Here is an 18,124-nt window from a genome sequence, read left to right as displayed (position 1 = left end):
TGATGGGTGGATGTCTATTCTGGAGCTCCACACCCTCATGCACTCATGGATGGACACCACAGCTGGGGTAAAACACAAACTTATCACCAGCAAAAGCTGCCTCCTGCCTTGTGTAATCACTCCTGTTTCTAACTCACCCCAACCTCTTATCCTCTGTTGCTGGGAAATTCCTAATCAGATTTACTTTCTATAACTTCACAGGAATGGCATCATTTACAAATATTAATGTAAACTGCACCCATTTTCAAATTCCTGGTACAAACCACACCTGAGTGTGATACACTGTCTTTCTTATGTGTTGTTGGATATAAATGCTATGGTTCTGTTATGAATTTCATCATGCATGCTAGGGCTCAGTCCTGTTCTGTTCTCAGACACTGCTCAGTCCTGATCTGTTCTTTCAATGTCTTTGGTTTGGGTCCTGGAAGAAAGCTGGCTTCACAGAAGATATTCAAAAGCATTTCCATCTCTGTGATTTTCTAGAAAATTTAGTATAGAACTGGTATTACTTCTTCCTTAAGTATCTGCAGAATTCATCAGTGACATCGTCTGGTCTTACAGTTTTCTTTGTGAGGTTTCAATCTGGATATCCTTAATAGACATGCAGCTACTGAATTTACTTCTACTTAAGTAAACTTTGTGTCTTACGGAATTTTATTATTTTCTCTGAGTTGTCAAATTCCAGGGAATGAAGTTGCTGCAGAAATAGTATTAACATGTAAACAGATATAGTGACATACTTTCATTCAAATGCTAGTATCCTATCTTTTTTTGAATCATATAGCTACATATTTATGAATTAAATTGCTTATTGCAGAATATTATTTTAAGGTGCGTTACTTTTGTTTATGTTGCATTTGTTTAATTCTGTGAAGCTGTGTTACTGTGCCTGTCTAAAACACCTGATGGTCTAATAAAGATCTGAATGGCCAGGAGAAAGGATAGGCGGGGCTGGCAGGCAGAGTGTATATATAGAAGAAGAAATATGAGAGAGGAAAGAAAGAAGGAACTAGAGAAGGAGGAGAACTCCAGGGGCCAGCCACCCAGCTACACAGCAAACCACAGAGTAAGAGTGAGATTTACAGAAGTAAGGGAATAGGAAAAGCCCAGAGGCAAAAGGTAGATGGAGTAAGTTAAGTTAAGGAAAGCTGGCTAGAAACTAAGCCAAGCTAAGGCCGGGCATTCATAACTAAGACTGAGCCTTCATGTGTGATTTATTTGGGAGCTGGGTAGAGGGCCCCCCAAAGAATAAAGATTAAAAACAAAATACAACATTTTGGTATACCAACTTGGGGCTTGAATATCCATCCAGTGCCTGAGAAAGCTCAACAACAACAACAAAACAGGGTACGGCTCCTTTAAAAGTTTCGGCTGAACAGTTTCTGCCACCCTTGAACAGCTAGTACACTATAAGTAGGAACAAAAAAGTAAGTAAAAACGCCTGCCATAGTACACGCATCGGTATTCTAGAGCTCTAGGAAGGTTGAATGCAGTTCCTGGTCAGACAAATCTCCAGCTGGCCTCATGCTTGGTTTTCACAACCCGAGAAGTGAGTAGAGCCAGCTGAGAGCTGTTCATGGAGAATCCAGTGTAGGTTAGCAGTTTAAAGTTTTACTCATTCAGTCAAAAAGGCAGAAGAGACACAATAAAAGAGGTCCAGACAGAAAAACCTCTAAACAGGTTACAGTGTGTTTAAAAATGTGCACAGGCTTAAGGAAAGGAAAAGGGTACAGTCATAAAAATGAATAGTTTGTAAAATAATGTCTTCAAAGAGAGAGCAAAAGAAAGAGGCCATGTAGGATGGGAAACACACAGGTAGTCTGGATCCTGTATAGTATTGTGTTGATTTTCAATTTTTTTGATGCTGAAGATCAAAAGACAGCTGCTAGGACATGGGATTGAAAGGGCTGCTGAAATAATCCAACCTAGGTATTTTAAGAATACCTTAAATTTTAAAAAGTCAAAAAATATATTTGTCAAATGTAAATCAAAAATGCTTTGGAGTTTTGTTCCCACAGGAGAGGCTGTGGATTCCTTCGGGTTAATATGGATCAGGTTTGATCAGGCGAGAGCTCCTGAGACTTGACAGGTGATATCTATCAGCAAAGGTTACTGCTGGTCTTCCCAGGACTAGGTCATTATTTAAAAATTTTCTCTCTAGGACCCTAAAGATACTTCATCCACAGACAGCAGGAAGAAGTATGGAGAAACCTACACCCACATTCCCAAGAGTTGTGGGGTATGGGTGGTTTTGTTTATTTGGAGGGTTATGGATGTTTGTTATCATTTAGGAGAATATAGAATATTGATACAAATTTAAAGTTACTTTATTACACTATATATATGTCTCTACTCTTGTTTAAAGGATTTTTGTATATTGATAAAAAATTACAGTTATTTTTGTTACAACATATTGTATGTTATGTTTCCATTTTTGTTTGAGGTATTGTATCTATGCAGTTCATTTGGAGTGTAAGGTAGAATTCTAGTTTTTGAAAGCAAATTATAAAATACAAGATGATAAAAAAACATAGGTCAGTAGTTATAGTCATTCATAACAATCAAATTTATAGATATGTTAGGTATGTTTTCTAGGTTAAATAGTATTGAGAGCTGCTGGTATCAAAAGTTCATGGAGTATACAGCAGGTGACAACTAGAGTTCAGAAGGTCAACCTATCAGAACTAAGGGTTCTTTTAGAGGAAACCATCATGCAAGGTGTTATGGAATTACTGCCTTTTGAATGAAGTGGCTGTCTCTAGTTGTAAACTTCTTGTGCAATAACAGTCATGATTCTCCCCATTTACCGTGCATCTCCATGTTATGTGTACATGTGATCTCACGATTGCAGCTCAATCTTGGGCACAACTTTCCCTATACATTGGGGTAATTGCATAACTGTCCCCAGCTGTGCTTATTTTACATAAATCTGGCCAGGGCCATTCTCCAGACAAAAGTATTTCAGCAAAGATACCTTTTTCCAAGGACAAATGCAGATAGATAAACATTAGCTCATCTCACCCACAGGTAGAGAAAATAACCACTGGCAATTAAATCCTCAACTCCTTACCTTCACCCTGGGTTATTTACACAAAACTTTTTAGAATCCCCTAACTGATCTTAGCCTTTAGATGATTCTACCAGAGAACTCCCCTTTAGTCACTCCCCTTTTGGTTTATAATTGGAAGCTGACAATTATTGCTTTATGTGTGGATCCTTATCACCTCTCTCTGAGACCCTGAGAACTTCAAGCTTTGAATTACTTTGCCAAAGAATTACTGCTTGGGTATACATACTGGTTCCCGCACAGCACTGGGGGAATTGATTGAGAAGAGCAAGATGAGGACGGAGATGGAAAGAACTAGACAGACATGAGAGAACAGCATAAGGGACTGAGAGTAGGAGGGACTGAGAAGAGCTAAGTAAGAGAACAGAAAAGAAACTGTGTAGACAGAATTTACTTAGAAGAATAAAATGAATGGACTAAAGAACTCAGTGTGCTTAGATTTATTTTATATCCCTCAGATTAGAATCCTTAGCTACTTGTAGCTTCTGTTCTGGACCTGATAGAAATCTCCTCATGGCAGGTGCCTGGGGAGAATTCATTACAATAGATATATTTTAGAGAGATGGTCTTCAAATACTTCAAAGACCTATAGAATATGGCATTTAAAATGTTTTGTTAACTAGGGCGGTGGTGGCGCACGCCTTTAATCCCAGCACTCGGGAGGCAGAGGCAGGCGGATCTCCGTGAGTTCGAGGCCAGCCTGGTCTCCACAGTGAGTTCCAGGAAAGGCGCAAAGCTACACAGAGAAACCCTGTCTCGAAAAACTAAAAAGAAAAAAAGAAAAAAAAAATGTTTTGTTAACTTAAAGTTTTTCGTGACAATGAGACACATCTGCTCCTGGCAGTACCAATTTACTTCAGAGAAGATGATGGACACTGAAGCAACTCCTTATGGAGTTTGTTTTCATTGTGGTAAGGTTAGTCACTGGGGAAAGAAACTGCTCTTGCCTTTGACTGCTGACAATGTGCTAAGTTGAGTGGACATGCAGGACACAGAAGAAAGTGACTATTGAACTTTGCCAAAACAAGGCAGGACAGTCCTTCAAAATTCTTGCTTCACTGAGAAGTCTGCCAGATACTATGGACCTGTAGGCTGAAGATGGATGCCCCAATGTTGCAGAAAAAAAACTTTGAGTGACTGTCCAGACAGTCAAATGTCTCTGTCATTGCTATGGTTTTGGAAGTTGTTTGCACTGTACTTTTTGTTTACTCAAATAATATTATATCCTTCTGGGGTCTTTGATGGAATTGAAGACTAGATATAGCTGCAGTTTTCCTTAGTTATGACAGAGAGTAAATTAGATATAAAACTTCAGATTCACTAAGATGGGATAGATAATGGAGTATTTTCTTTTAAGTTATCAAACACAAATGAACTGGAATTCATTATATTATGAATGTAATCTTTAGTTGATAATTGTTCTTACTGTGTACAGTCTTATTATGTTAAAGTTAAAGATGTGTTTGAGCTGGGCAGTGGTGGCGCAAGCCTTTAATCACAGCACTAGGGAGGCAGAGGCAGGCGGATCTTTGTGAGTTCGAGGCCAGCCTGGTCTCCAAAGTGAGTTCCATGAAAGGTGCAAAGCTACACAGAGAAACCTTGTCTCGAAAAAAACCAAAAAAAAAAAAAAAAAAAAAAAAAAAAAAAGATGTGTTTGATTAACTAAAATTCACTTGTGGTCAGAAGGCTGAGTCAGCAACTAGCTGACAGGAAGTGGTAGGGAGGAGCCAGGTGAAAAAGGGTTTATAAGGAGTGGTGAGGAGAAGCTGGAGGGCTTTTTGTTCAAGGCGAGCAAGCAGAGGAGGTGAGCTACTTGATATTCAGCCCCTCTGAAGAGAAGAATTCCACCTTAACCTTTGACTTTTCAGTTCTTTTGGAGCGACAGAGGTTTAGTTAAGTTCCCTTCATAGCTTTGTGAGAGTTGGAACAGGAAGGAACTGAATTCCCTCTGGCTATGGTCCTTGCAGTTTAACTGGTAGGTAGTGGAGGAGTTGCAGACGCTGATTCGGACAGCTGTGGCTTAAAGGCAGCAACAATTTAAATAAGGACAACAATTGCTCTTCTCAAAAAATAAATTAATAACATCACTTTTTTATTTTATTGATTTTTCTCTGTTTTATCTAACAGATTTCTGCTGTGGGATGGTCTATATGTTAAATTGCTCTGATTGGTCAATAAATAAAACACTGATTGGCCAGTGGCCAGGCAGGAAGTATAGGCGGGACTAACAGAGAGGAGAATTGGAACAGGAAGGCAGAGAGAGTCACTGCCAGCTGCTGCCATGACAAGCAGCATGTGAAGATGCCGGTAAGCCACGAGCAACATGGCAAGGTATAGATTTATGGAAATTAATTAATTTAAGCTGTAAGAACAGTTAGCAAGAAGCCTGCCACGGCCATACAGTTTGTAAGCAATATAAGTCTCTGTGTTTACTTGGTTGCGTCTGAGCAGCTGTGGGACTGGCAGGTGACAGAGATTTGTCCTGACTTCTATCTACAGATTTCTATTTTATCTTCATCATTTCTTTCTTGGTCTTACTTTGGACTATTTATTTATTTATTCTTATTTTATTATTTTTAAATAAATTTATTATTGCTTTTCTAGATTCTGAAGACAGAGCTGTCATCATTAATTTCAGGGGAGCCTTTTTTCTTTCCTAATGTAATCATTCAATATTATAAATTTCCTCTAAGCTGTGCTTTTGTCATGTTATAAAGTTTTGACACACTGTGGAAAGATTAACTCAACTTAAAAATATTTCCCAATTTTCATTTGGACTTGCTTATTTGGTCCGGGTTAGTTGGAAATTCCCAGTTAGTTTTCTGTTGTTTATTGGCAAAGATGGGGAAATTAATTAGTTTTCCACTAAAGGATTCCTAGGTGAAAGAAAAGCAATAGCCAGTTCATGCCCACTGTAGGCAGCCTATTCTGCCCAAGTTAGGGCAAAGGGTTAGACTGAGACACACTGTATATTCACAGATCAGAATCACAGAAACAACCTACTCACAGGACCTTAAAATGCTTAACATACCCCATCTCACTACCACACTACCAAAGGCTTACAGCAGCTACTTTAACCATGACAAAGCTATAAAGGAAGAAAAAAAGATTCAAGTGCAAAAACACATATTTGGTACAACAGAGCAAGCATTGGGACTGCAGTCAGTACTGTAGGAATGCTGGACTATGGTAGGGATGCTAGGGTTGTTAGAATTGAACAACAGTGATTATGGAAAAAGCTTTCGCTAATTAAGCAGACAACATGCAACAAGAGATGAGCAATGTAAATTCTGAAAAACTCAGAACCAACAAAAGACAGAAACCAAAAATCTAACAGAACAGAGTGTTCATGATCAGCTTATTGACAGACCAGAGAATGCTGAGAAAAGAATCCTGAACTGCAGATATCTCAGCTGAAATCATTCAAACAGAAAAGCAGAGAGAAAAAATACTGAATGTAACAGAAAGTAATTTCCAAAAACTATGGGACAATACAAAAGATCTAAGTAAACGTGATGGGATGCCAGGAGAAGCAAGAGAAAGGAACACATTTTGAGCCATGATGACTGAGAACATCCCCAAATTAATGTCAGACACAGTCAGCAGTCAGGAAGCTCAGAGAACACCAGACAAAAACAAAACCCCAGAACTTTGTCCAGCTACATTGTCTTCTAACCATAGAAAATCAAAGATAAGGCAGAACTACAGCAAAAAGCCAGAGCGGGAAAGAAAAATAAGACCATACCTAGCATCTCTTCAGAAACTACAGAAGAGAATGAAATAAAATATTTAAACTTAAAAGGGGGGAAGGATTAGAATTCTGTACCCTGCAAAATTATACTTTAAAAAGTAAAAAATAAATAAAATATTTCCTCAAACAAAAATTGAATGACTATGTTGCCAGTGAACCTACCCTGCAAGAATGTGAAATGAAAATCTTTTAGAAAAAGGACGTGAAAAAAGCCATTTATCAAAACTCAGAATTACATAAAGAGTATCAGAGAGGATTTGTATTCTTTTTTTTTTTTTTTTTTTTTTTTTTGGTTTTTCGAGACAGGGTTTCTCTGTGTAGCTCTGCGCCTCTCCTGGAACTCACTTGGTAGCCCAGGCTGGCCTCGAACTCACAGAGATCCGCCTGGCTCTGCCTCCCAAGTGCTGGGATTAAAGGCGTGCGCCACCACCGCCCGGCCAGGATTTGTATTCTTAATTGATTTACTAACAAGTAACAGTTAATTCAAAATTGATAGCAACAATGTTATTCAATCATGTTTAGAAAAATGGAATTTGTAGGTAAATAAATACATGTTTTATAAGCATGAATATTGAAGCTATATGTTCTTGATTTGATCATTGGTGGAATCTGAATCCATGTATACAGAAGCTTTCTACAAGTAACTTGAAAAGGGGATTTTGTGGGACTCCTTCTGGACTAAGCACTCTGACACCATTGAGAGTGGAAGAGAGGAGGGGTCACTAGTGGACCGAAGCCACAGCTCCTGAAAGGTTTCAATCCTGCATCCAGTTAACAGTCTCATTTTATCGTCTAAAACCACAAGGTGAGGTAGGCAATCAAGCAAGATTTTGCATAAACATATATGGCAGTCAGCAAGTTGTTAAGGGCATTAACCCATTGTCTCAGCTATTTCTCCAGGCCATTCTGCTTCAATTAGCAATTTAAGCTATGGGATGGTGGTCTTTCTGTATGCTATGCATATGTGTTGCTACCAGTGGTTAATAAAGAAGTGGCTCTGGCCTATGGCAAGACAGGTTATAGCCAGAGGAGGAATGCAAGCAGAGGGGGAAGGGTCAAGTCAAGGCAGACACCATCCAGCTGCCCAAAAAACAAGATGCCAGCAAACTGGTAATGCCACGGCCACATGGCAAAATACAGATTAATAGAAATGGGTTAATTTAAGATGCCAGAGCTAGCTAGCAATAAGCTAGAGCCATAGATCAAACAGCTTGTAATTAACATAAGCCTGTATATGTTTATTTGGGTCCAAATGGCTATAGGACACAGGAAAACTTCTGGCTACATCTGGTGCCCAATGTGGGGCAAGAATGTCCACATAAAACCTGAGAGCTTAAAAAAAAAAAAAAAAGGTTCTAAAATAAAAGTAAGAACAGCTTCCTACTTCAGGCCATGGTACAGAGACGCATCCTCTGGTTGCAGCAGGCTTCAGCAGCAGCATGGCAGACTCCCGTGTCTCTCACAGGATGTGATACAGAGAGGCTGCCTGTGGGCTTGGGAGCACAGCTGTGGGCTTGAAAACACAGCTCCATGCTACTTAATACTGCCTCCCAGAACTGGGGAGGTAAGCGTGACTCGTAGGTACCTGTGACTCATTGGTACCTGTGCCATGTTGGGAAGCCGAGTGGGGCAGAGCCAGCCACCAAAGCTGTGCTTCGGTCCAAAGCATACAGCTTATTTTAAAAACTCTCCTGGTCAGAAAAAAGATTAAAGATACACAATAAAACAGATTCAGATGGGGGAAAAAACTCTAAACAAGTTACAAGATGTTTAAAAATATACATAGGTTTGAGAGAGAAAAGAAAAAAGGTAAAGAAAGTCCTTAAAAAAAGAAAGAGTAATTTAAAAAAAAGCCACATAAAAATGGAAAATGCAGAGAGAGTTTGGATACTGTACATTACTGTGTTGTCTTTGGGATTTTTAATTGCAGGCAGACATTTGATTATAGGGTCTGCTAAGATAAACCAACATATATATCTTTGGGTGACTGTCCAGGCAGCCAGATGTCTCTGTTATTTCTAGAATTTTGGAAGTTGCTTACAATGTACTTCTTGTTTACTCAGGTAATATTATATCCTTCTGGGGTCTTTGATGGAGTTGAAGACTAGATAGTTATAATTATAGTTTTCCTTGGTTATGATAAAAGGTAAATTAGATATGAAACTTTAAACTCACAAATATAGGAGAGATGATAGTGTTTTCTTTAAGTTTGCCAAAACCAAATAGACTAGATATTGTAACTGCAATTGTTGCTTGATAACTGTTTTGATATATGTAGTTTTACTATGTTAAAGTTAAAATCCTCCGTTTTGATTAGACAGAAAAGGGGAAATTCTGTGGGATGGTCTTTCTGTATGTTGTGAATATATGTTGCTACCACTGGTTAATGAAGAAGCTTTTCTGGCCTATGGCAAGGCAGGTTATAGCCAGCAGGAAATCCAAGGGAGATAGTGAAGAAAGGTGGAGTCAGGGCAGAAGCCATCCAGCTGCCCAAGGAACAAGATGCCAGCAGACGGTAACACCATGGCCACATGGCAAAATATAGATTAATAGAAATGGGTTAATTTAAGATGTCAGAGCTAGCTAGCGGTAAGCCTGAGCCATAGACCAAGCAGCTTGTAATTAACATAAGCCTCTGTGTGTTTGTTTGGGACCAAACGGCTGTGGGACACAGGAAAACTTCTGGCTACAATAGGCAATACAAATAGTGCTTTAAGTGAATCACTAAATAAATCAGTGAATCAGGACCTATTTTCTACCCATTCTACTTCAGAAAGGAGAATGGGAAGGCAGGGTAAAGGAGGGAATATGGGATAACTAACACTAAAGGTCTTTTGAAAAGCCACATGGATACCTACTACTATAGAAGATTCTTAATATAAGAGAAATTTAAATGGAGTTACCATATAATGGGGAATAGAATGCCCCAATCAGACATCAAGTCCCATAGACCAACCCCTCAAATATTACAGGGTGCCAATACTATGGCTACCCTCCAGCATATAACAGCAAGGCCCCTATTGCTGAAGACACCACTCACTTACATTATCAAACATGGAGAAATGGAGCTGTTTCCCAACCAGCAGCTTTACCTCTCCTGGCTAGCACTCACAGTGCTGGAAAGTACTTCTTACACTACTAGAGGAGAAAAGGAGCTATTGGTCTCACCAAGCTACAAACCCTGTGACCTGCAACAGCAACTTGCCTACAAGATATACTGATGGAATAGTGTCATAAATGTTACGGGAGCAACTAACTATTCTTTCATAAATGAATTTAGGGCCCACTCCACTCCATGAAACTCACAGTGAACGTCAGTTAACAAGGCCAAAACCCTAAGACTAGATAAGTCCTATGTCCTAGGGAAACCCTACTACTTTATTTACTGCTAAATGCACAATTCAATAAAGTAACTCCTGATGACTTATCACTATATCCATAGATCAGTGCATCACTCAGCCCTCATCAGAGAAGCTTTTTTCTTGCAGTAGACAGTTCTTAACAGAGAGACCTACAACTGGACAATGTGCAGACAGTTGAGACCTTGGAGCTTTCAGCTTTTAATTAACTTACTAAACCCCTACCCTTGAGGCTTGGGTTCATTGCAGAAGGTGACACAAAAAGATTCTAAGAGCCAGAGGTAGTGGATGGTGCCAAGGAAAAGTGTCTTCCAGACACATCAGGGCTGCTGGAAATATGAATCCACAAGGACTGTGACAGCATGCACAGGACCGACACAAACTCAAGTCAGACAAAAGTCACAGCACAGATGGGGGAAGTGGGCACAAAGCCCCATCCCTAACCAAAAAGCTGTTTCCACTGGTATCTGCTGGGAAGGCAGTTTTCTCTAGTGCAGTAAGACTGAGTAGATCAACCACAATCCAGGGTAGGCCTCATGCTCAGGAGTAGTTGACCAAGATAAAATGGACTCCATGTTTTATGTTTTGTTTTTATTTTTTGTTGTTGTTTTTATAGCTTGGTGTTTTTGTCTTTTTTGGTTTTTGTTTTCCTTTCTTGTTTTTTTTTTTTTGTTTTGTTTTTTTGAGAGAGGAAGAACATGAAGTTGGATGGGTAGGGAGGGAGGATCTGGGAGGACTTGCAGGAGGGTTAAGAATATGATCAAACTACATTGTGTGCATTTTAAAACAATAATTTTAAAATATAAATAAATAAAAATAAAACTTACGTGAGACAGAAACAGCAGACAGCAAAGCTAAGTGCAAATCCACTCTCTTTGGCTGCGTGTTGCTGACCAAAGCCAGTTTATCATCAGCATGGCAGGCTGCCATCAGCCCAGCCCAGACAGCAGGGTCATCTAAACAAGAAATACCGTTTGAAGGCTCGTTCATCACAACATGCTGCTGCAAAACTACCATAAATAAAAGTTTATGACTTTTCCAATAAAAATTAATTATATCTTAAGAAAAAAAAAACCATTTCCTTAAAGGAAAGCTAATTTGTTTCCCCAAAATAAACTGGTATATTTAACCTTCAAGACTTGTAAAATTCCCTAAACATCTCATAAAAGGGTAGTCTACTAAGCTCTTGTCCCATGGCTCTCCCTATGTGGCTCAGTTCCTGCCCATGGCTCTCCCTATGTGGCTCAGTTGCTGCCCATGGCTGTCCCTATGTGGCTCAGTTCCTGCCCATGGCTGTCCCTGTCTGGCTCTATTCCTGTCCCATGGCTCTCCCTATGTGGCTCAGTTCTTGCCCATGGCTGTCCCCATCTGGCTCAGTTCTAAAGTGCTGTGCTACTATGAAGAGTTCAATTTCATTCCCTTCCCCTAGACGTGGAGGACAAGTCTCTAGCATACCTTCATTACTCTATTCCTGTTTGAAAGGCTTAGTTTAAGGAGAAACAAGTGAACATACTTTGGTTTTGATGCTTACAAAAAATAAGAACTGAAGGAAAAACTTAACACTGAATTTATGTTCTAAGAAGAAAGCATGAAAGATATCTTATGATGCCATCTGGTTGCTATATCTATGATTATGTATTCCTGGGGAAGGCAAGTATTGATGCTATAATTCATATTTAAGACAGAACTGTAAAACGTTGTTTGTAACCCTACAGAGCTTGACCTTCTAGCCCGCTAACATTTTCCAGTAGTAACAATGGAAACACACTGGGGTGTAATCTGCACTCCTCCTTAACTAAAAAGTCAACAGCATAAATATGACACAGCCTGCTAGGATTATCAACAGCTAGCTGAGGTGAGACTATACATTTCCAGCAGTTACCAGACCTATCGGTTACTCTTGTTAACTTGGTGCAATTCAGAGTCATCATGGAAACACTCCTTTGGGTGTGTCTATGAGGGAGTTCCCAGACATCTCTACTTGAGAAAAGACCTACACTGAATGTGGCAGGGCCACTGTGAGGGCTAAGGTGGCTGTCCAACAGGAAGAGAGCGCAGGCTGAGCAGCACCTGTGTCTTCCAGTTCTCCTCCCCTCCCGTCAGAGCGCTGACTCTCAAATCATGACCCACAGTAAACCGCCTGCCTGAAGCTGCTTTGTCACAGAAAGAGGAGGTGACACACCATACACAACAGACCCCAACCTTCCAGAGTTAACCACACGTAAAACACTACAGGGAGGAACTCAGTAGCCATACATAAACCACACTAAACCAGAATGGTGAAAAGCTGAAACAAAATAGCCTGAAAATCCTAAGTCACTCAGAGTTTTGGTAACAGATAATAAAGTATCTCTAAGAAAACATTCTCGTCAGTCTGTTTACACAATTGTATGTACATTCTTTTTTTTTCTATTATCAGCTTGATTCAGTATAAATTCTTATCCTAATAGTGAAATGTTTCATTGAGGCTTGCCCAGTAATTGAATAAAACCAAAACTTATTAACTTCTTGTATCATAAAAATACAAACCTTGTTCTTTTAACCCACAAATGTAAAATTGATGACATCTGGATTAATGAAGTGAAATATATTCACCTGGAGAAAGGAAAGCTGCCTTCTGAATGGTCTTCAAAGCAGTATTTTTTTCATCTTCTGCTGTACTGCTTCCCATGGCCAGCTGGTTTACTGCAGTATATAATAATGCCTTCTATAAAAGAAGACAAAAAGTTATCAGTTCTCTTCACATTTTTTGTGAAAACTGACTAAAGGGCCTGTATTTCATATGACACAAAATGTAAAACAATGAGGATATTATTGAGTCATTAATGCTACTTAACAAGTTAAATATTTCCTTTGTATAAGAGCAAGAACTAACCTTTCCGTGATTTGAATCCAGAATATGAGCCACAATGCCAGCTACAGCACCTCCCTATAACAAAACACAATATTTAGACAAATGGAAAGCTTTCTATCAAACTGTAAGACTAATATAATCTTTCCTTTAAATCATTCGAGGAGCTCAATTTTTAGCAAATGTGTATCTTATAAACTCTAAATATCAATGTATTATTACAGCTTTAAGATAGAAAACCTGTCTACTTTGGTCATTTCACGTTTGCTGTTGAAATACTCAAAGTTCAAAAGTAAGATGATTTTGTAGGAGCACCAAGTAAATGTATGTATTGCCTAACAATATAAAAATGCTGAAAAGGGGCTGGAGAGATGGCTTAGTGGTTAAGAGCAAAGGTTGCTCTTTCAAAAGATCCAGGATCAATTCCCAGCACCCACAAGGCAGCTCACAATTGTCTGTAATTCCAGTCCCAGAGGATCCGACACCCTCACATAGACATACACACACAGGCAAAACACCAACGCACATAAAATAAATCTAAAAAACAACTTTTTAAAAATGCAGAAAGAGAGAACAGCAGAAAGTGGAGTGAAGGATATCAAAAACAAACTAATAGAGCTTATTCTTGGAAACTATCTAGCTGTCTATCAACAGATGAACTGATAATAAAAGGCAGACAGATAGATATACAGACGAGAGATAGAATAGAATACTGTTCAGCGCTAAAGAAAAATGGAATCACAAATTTTACAGGAAAATTGATTTACTTAGAATGTCATCCTATCTCAGAAAGAAAAAACAAAACAAAGCCCTATGTTCTCCCTTATATGTGGATCCTTGTGGTGATATTGTGTCCTCCAACATATTATGCACCCTAATAAACTTATCTGGGGTCAGAGAACAGAACAGCCACTAGACAGATATAGAGGCCAGAAAATGGTGGCACACACGCCTTTAATACTATCACTTGAGAGGCAGAGATGCATCCGGATCTCTGTGAGTTCAAGGCCACACTGGAAACCACCAGGTATGATGACACACACCTTTAATCCCAGGAAGTGATGGGAAGAATCAAAAAGGTATATATGGCCTTTATACACCTTATACATAAAGACCAGGAACTAAGTTTGTTAGGCTCTTAGGCTTTTAGCAGCAGTTCAGCTGAGATCCATTCGGGTGAGGACTCAAAGGCTTCCAGTCTGAGGAAACTGGATCTGATGAGGAGTTGGCGAGGTGAGGTTGACTATGGTTGGTTTTGCTTCTCTGACTCTTCAGAATTTACCCCAATATCTGCCTCCTGGTTTGTTTTTATTAATAAGACCTTTTAGAAATCCATCTACAGATCCTAGCCTGTAATGTACACGTCTGTGTAAACAAATATACAAAACGTAGGTACAGTATAACAGATAGAAAGGATTGTATCAGGTGATGAGAAGGACAGAATACAGGGCGAGGACATGAGAGTCATGAAGAAGACTATAAAGCTAATTGTTTTTATAGTTTGAACTGTCATGGAATTTCCATGTTTTCCTGTGGTAGATGAGTGCACAGAAATGTAATGGATAGTGAAAGAGTGTGTGCTGGCTGGCTGGTCACATGACCGACACAAGTAAAATCATCTGGGAGGAGGGAGACTCAGCTAGAAAATGTCACCACAAGACTGAGCTGTAGGCAAACCTGTGGGGCATTTTAACTAGTTATTGATGGGGAGGGCCCAGCCCATTGTTGGTGGTCCCATCTTTGGGCCAGTAGTGCTGGATTCTTTAAGAAAACTGGCTGAGCAAGCCATATGGAGCAAGCCAGCACATATCGCATGGCCTCTGCATCAGCTCCCGCCTCCAGGTTCCTTCCCATTTGAGTTCCTGTCCTGACTTCCTTCAATGATTAAAAACAAATAAAGAAAACAGGCTCCTTAAGACCCCCATAATCCCTAATACTAAATGTCTGCATGTCATGAAGCTTCTGTTTCAATAAGCAAATCAATACTAAAAATAAGAAAAACATGCAGCACCAGAGTTTTGAGAGGGTCAATTTGAAACCTAAACATTTTAAATTCATTAAACATTTTACCTAAGAAAAAAAGTGAAATTATAAGAATGATTTCACCAGGCATGGTAGTTCATGCCTATAATCCCAGCACTTAGAATCCCGAGGCAGAAGGATTGCCATGAGTTCAAAGCCACTTTGGACTATATAGTGAGTTCCATGTCAGCTTGGGCTGTGTGAGATTCTGTCTCAAAAATAACAACAGCAAACACAAAGGTTTTTCATCACAGGTATTTTACACCTTGCATTTCATTTCAAATTGTAAAATACAAATGCTAAAACAAAGTTTTAGAAGTATGTCAATATAAAATAAAGGCTGATTAAAAGGAAAGGCAGGATAGCAGAGTGGGATGATTCCAGAGTTGGAGTGGAATTGAATACCATCACCCATCAACAACTGCTCCAGAAACTAAACAGTAACTACAGAAACTTCACACTATTGTTAATTAAAATACACACCCATGTGTAGCAGAGTAACTCACGCATAATGAGTACTTCACTCAGTGTCCAACAGTTAACAGCTTTTGAGCCAATACATCCACTGAAACAGCTTAAACTCTACTGCTCAAATGGCCTCTGAATCAGAAGCTGGACATGCCCTGGGCTGTTAGATGATTAGCCCTGTTAATTATCACCTGCATTTAATGGTGTTATTAGGTGATGTCAACAAACAGCACGTTAACATTTGAACAGCACTGGGATAAAATATTTTAAAAACACATTCCTAAAATTTTAGTATGGAATAACTGACAAGCAATGAAGGTTTTTCAGGCTCAAACTGAAAGTTAAAAAGGCAGAAGGAGTTGGGAGATCATTTATGTCACTTGTGGATCCCAATATGGGGCTCATAAGGCAGTGGGACAAGTCCAGGACTCACACAAGGAAGGTGTATACAGGAGACCTCAGAACATGCTGAGCACTCGTGCACCATTCTCAAGTGACTTGAGACCCAGACACAGAACGCCCTGGTTAATACAGAATCCCAGGTTATAAATGCAGCTGCCAACACAGCTCACAAAAACAACAGAAAGTCTTTCATATGAAATTATTTTAATCCTAAGGTTCAAGTTGGGTCTACAAATAATGTTGTAGAAGATACAGTCAGGAAAACAAAGAAATAAAACAACCTCGAGTGAAATCAGTAAGAACAATGAACAATAAAAACACATCTACAAAGACTGACACTTTGAATCTTACTTAGAATCACTACTAAATAAGTGATCAAGATGATATTTTTCTAAATAAGTGATCAAGACAAATTATCTGATGCTATTGTTTGCCACCCACTTAACTGGACAAAGAGAGAAAATATTCATAGCAGAAAATAATGAAATATAGATACCTGAAAATATCTTGCTCTTACAACTAAAATATAGTATATAATTCTTTACTAAATGTCAATAAATTCATGCTTATAATGAGATTTTTATACATTAGCAGTATTTGTATTATTATCTTATCTTTAAACAGTTTTAAATAAAATTATCTTTTGAAATTTAAAAACCACAATCACTAATACTTATTTGTTACTTATTCACACAGGGATTTGAGATAATCTGTTCATTTTCAGAACAAAAGGATCTTCCTTCTTTGTAGTGTCCACAATGCTCAGAACTGTTTCATAAATACATGGAGGGTGCTCAGTCTAGTATTTGTGTAAACAGGAATTTGATTAAATGATGACATTCTCTTCATCATACTTACTATATTTTTAGAAAAATGCTATTTTTTAAATATATATTTAAGGTGGGTGTGATGGCTGATGCTGTTAATCCCAGCACTCAAAAGGAAAAGGCAGGCAGAGTCTCTACATCTGTGAGTCCTGCCTGGTCTACATACAAAACTGCAGGCCAACCAGAGCCACAGAGCATTCTCTAGCTCTCTCTCTACCTGTGTGTGTGTGTGTGTGTGTGTGTGTGTGTGTGTGTGTGTAAATGTATATACATTTGTATAAATATACAATTGTATATATGTATTTAACACCACAGGCTACTCACTTGGCAGGATTTTAGACATTACTCACCCTTGCATTCCGTTGAGTATACTGAGCAACAACTCGGGACAGCAAAGACCAAAGAGCAGGGTCAGCAGGGTTACTAGAGAGAACAACAAAAAAAACGCTAGTCCTAAAGTCAGGATTTACTGCGGACTCCGTTGGCAGAGGTGCGGGTGAACCTCCCCGAGAACACGAGCATCAGAGGTCGGAGAGATCTGGCCCTGCTCCTCATCTGCCATCTGGTGGTATGGGCAGGGAAAGAAGAACCCCCCTCCAATCCCTCACCCCACCCCTCTCAGCCTGAGGCAGATGGGAGAGCTGGCCCTGCCTCTCACCAGCTGCTAAGTGGCCCCTGTACCTTTCCTGGGCAACACAGTAGAACTGGCCCTGGTGTTGCAGGTGTGGGTGAGCTGGCCCCAAGGGCATAAGTGCAGGAGAACCGGCCGCCCCTTGCTGCTTATGGCATTGGGAGAGCTATCTGAGGCAGTACTGGAGAGGATGGTGAGGATGAGGGAGAGCTGGCAGGCTGACCAACCCTGCAACCACTCAGGCCCAGAACCAGGCCTATGAGTTGGCCCACCCCAACATCTACCTCATTTGTGATCTGCTGGGGCAAGTGAAAAAAGCCTGACCCACAGACCCAAAACTGAAGGATCTCCATGACACAGGACAACAACAGGATATCCAAGAAGAACCCCTGTGAGGGACCAGTACCAACAATGTAGCAGAAACCAGAGGCCTCAAACCAGACCAATGACTCATTGCAATGAACACTTGCAAGTAAAGATTTATGGACTAAAGGGTAAAGTGTGTGACTCACTGTGTCACACTATAGCTTCCATGATGAGATTTTTCTTTTCTTTTAAATTTTATTTTGTTTTATCTTGGGGGTGGGGGATTGCAAGGGCAGAGGGCAGATATGAAGGGACAGGGAGATGAGTGGGATTGAGCTGTATGATATGAAATCCACAAAGAATCAATAAAAAGTTAAATTAGAAAAAAAAAAAGTAAATGGGACTACTGTGTTCTTTTCTCTCATATGATGAGAAAGAAC

At 39.5% G+C, this 18,124-nt stretch overlaps 1 protein-coding gene across 4 annotated transcripts in view; it reads right to left on the bottom strand.

Moving 5' to 3' along the window:
* Positions 1-18,124, bottom strand: part of Skic3 (SKI3 subunit of superkiller complex) — a 101,506-nt gene that overhangs the window by 24,604 nt on the left and 58,778 nt on the right. For all 4 annotated transcript variants that reach the window (XM_016005082.3, XM_016005085.3, XM_076551983.1 and 1 more), the window contains 4 exons: positions 17,098-17,170; positions 13,053-13,106; positions 12,773-12,884; positions 11,005-11,133 (listed from right to left, as the gene is read on the bottom strand). In XM_016005082.3, coding sequence (XP_015860568.1) covers positions 11,005-11,133; positions 12,773-12,884; positions 13,053-13,106; positions 17,098-17,170 — 368 coding nt within the window. The remainder of the gene's footprint in view (positions 1-11,004; positions 11,134-12,772; positions 12,885-13,052; positions 13,107-17,097; positions 17,171-18,124) is intronic.

Source organism: Peromyscus maniculatus, chromosome 15 (genome assembly GCF_049852395.1).
Source record: "Peromyscus maniculatus bairdii isolate BWxNUB_F1_BW_parent chromosome 15, HU_Pman_BW_mat_3.1, whole genome shotgun sequence".
In the NCBI taxonomy this organism is placed as follows: Eukaryota; Metazoa; Chordata; class Mammalia; order Rodentia; family Cricetidae; genus Peromyscus; species Peromyscus maniculatus.
Note: the sequence above shows the minus strand (reverse complement) of the source record. Positions and strands in the feature narration are given on the sequence as shown.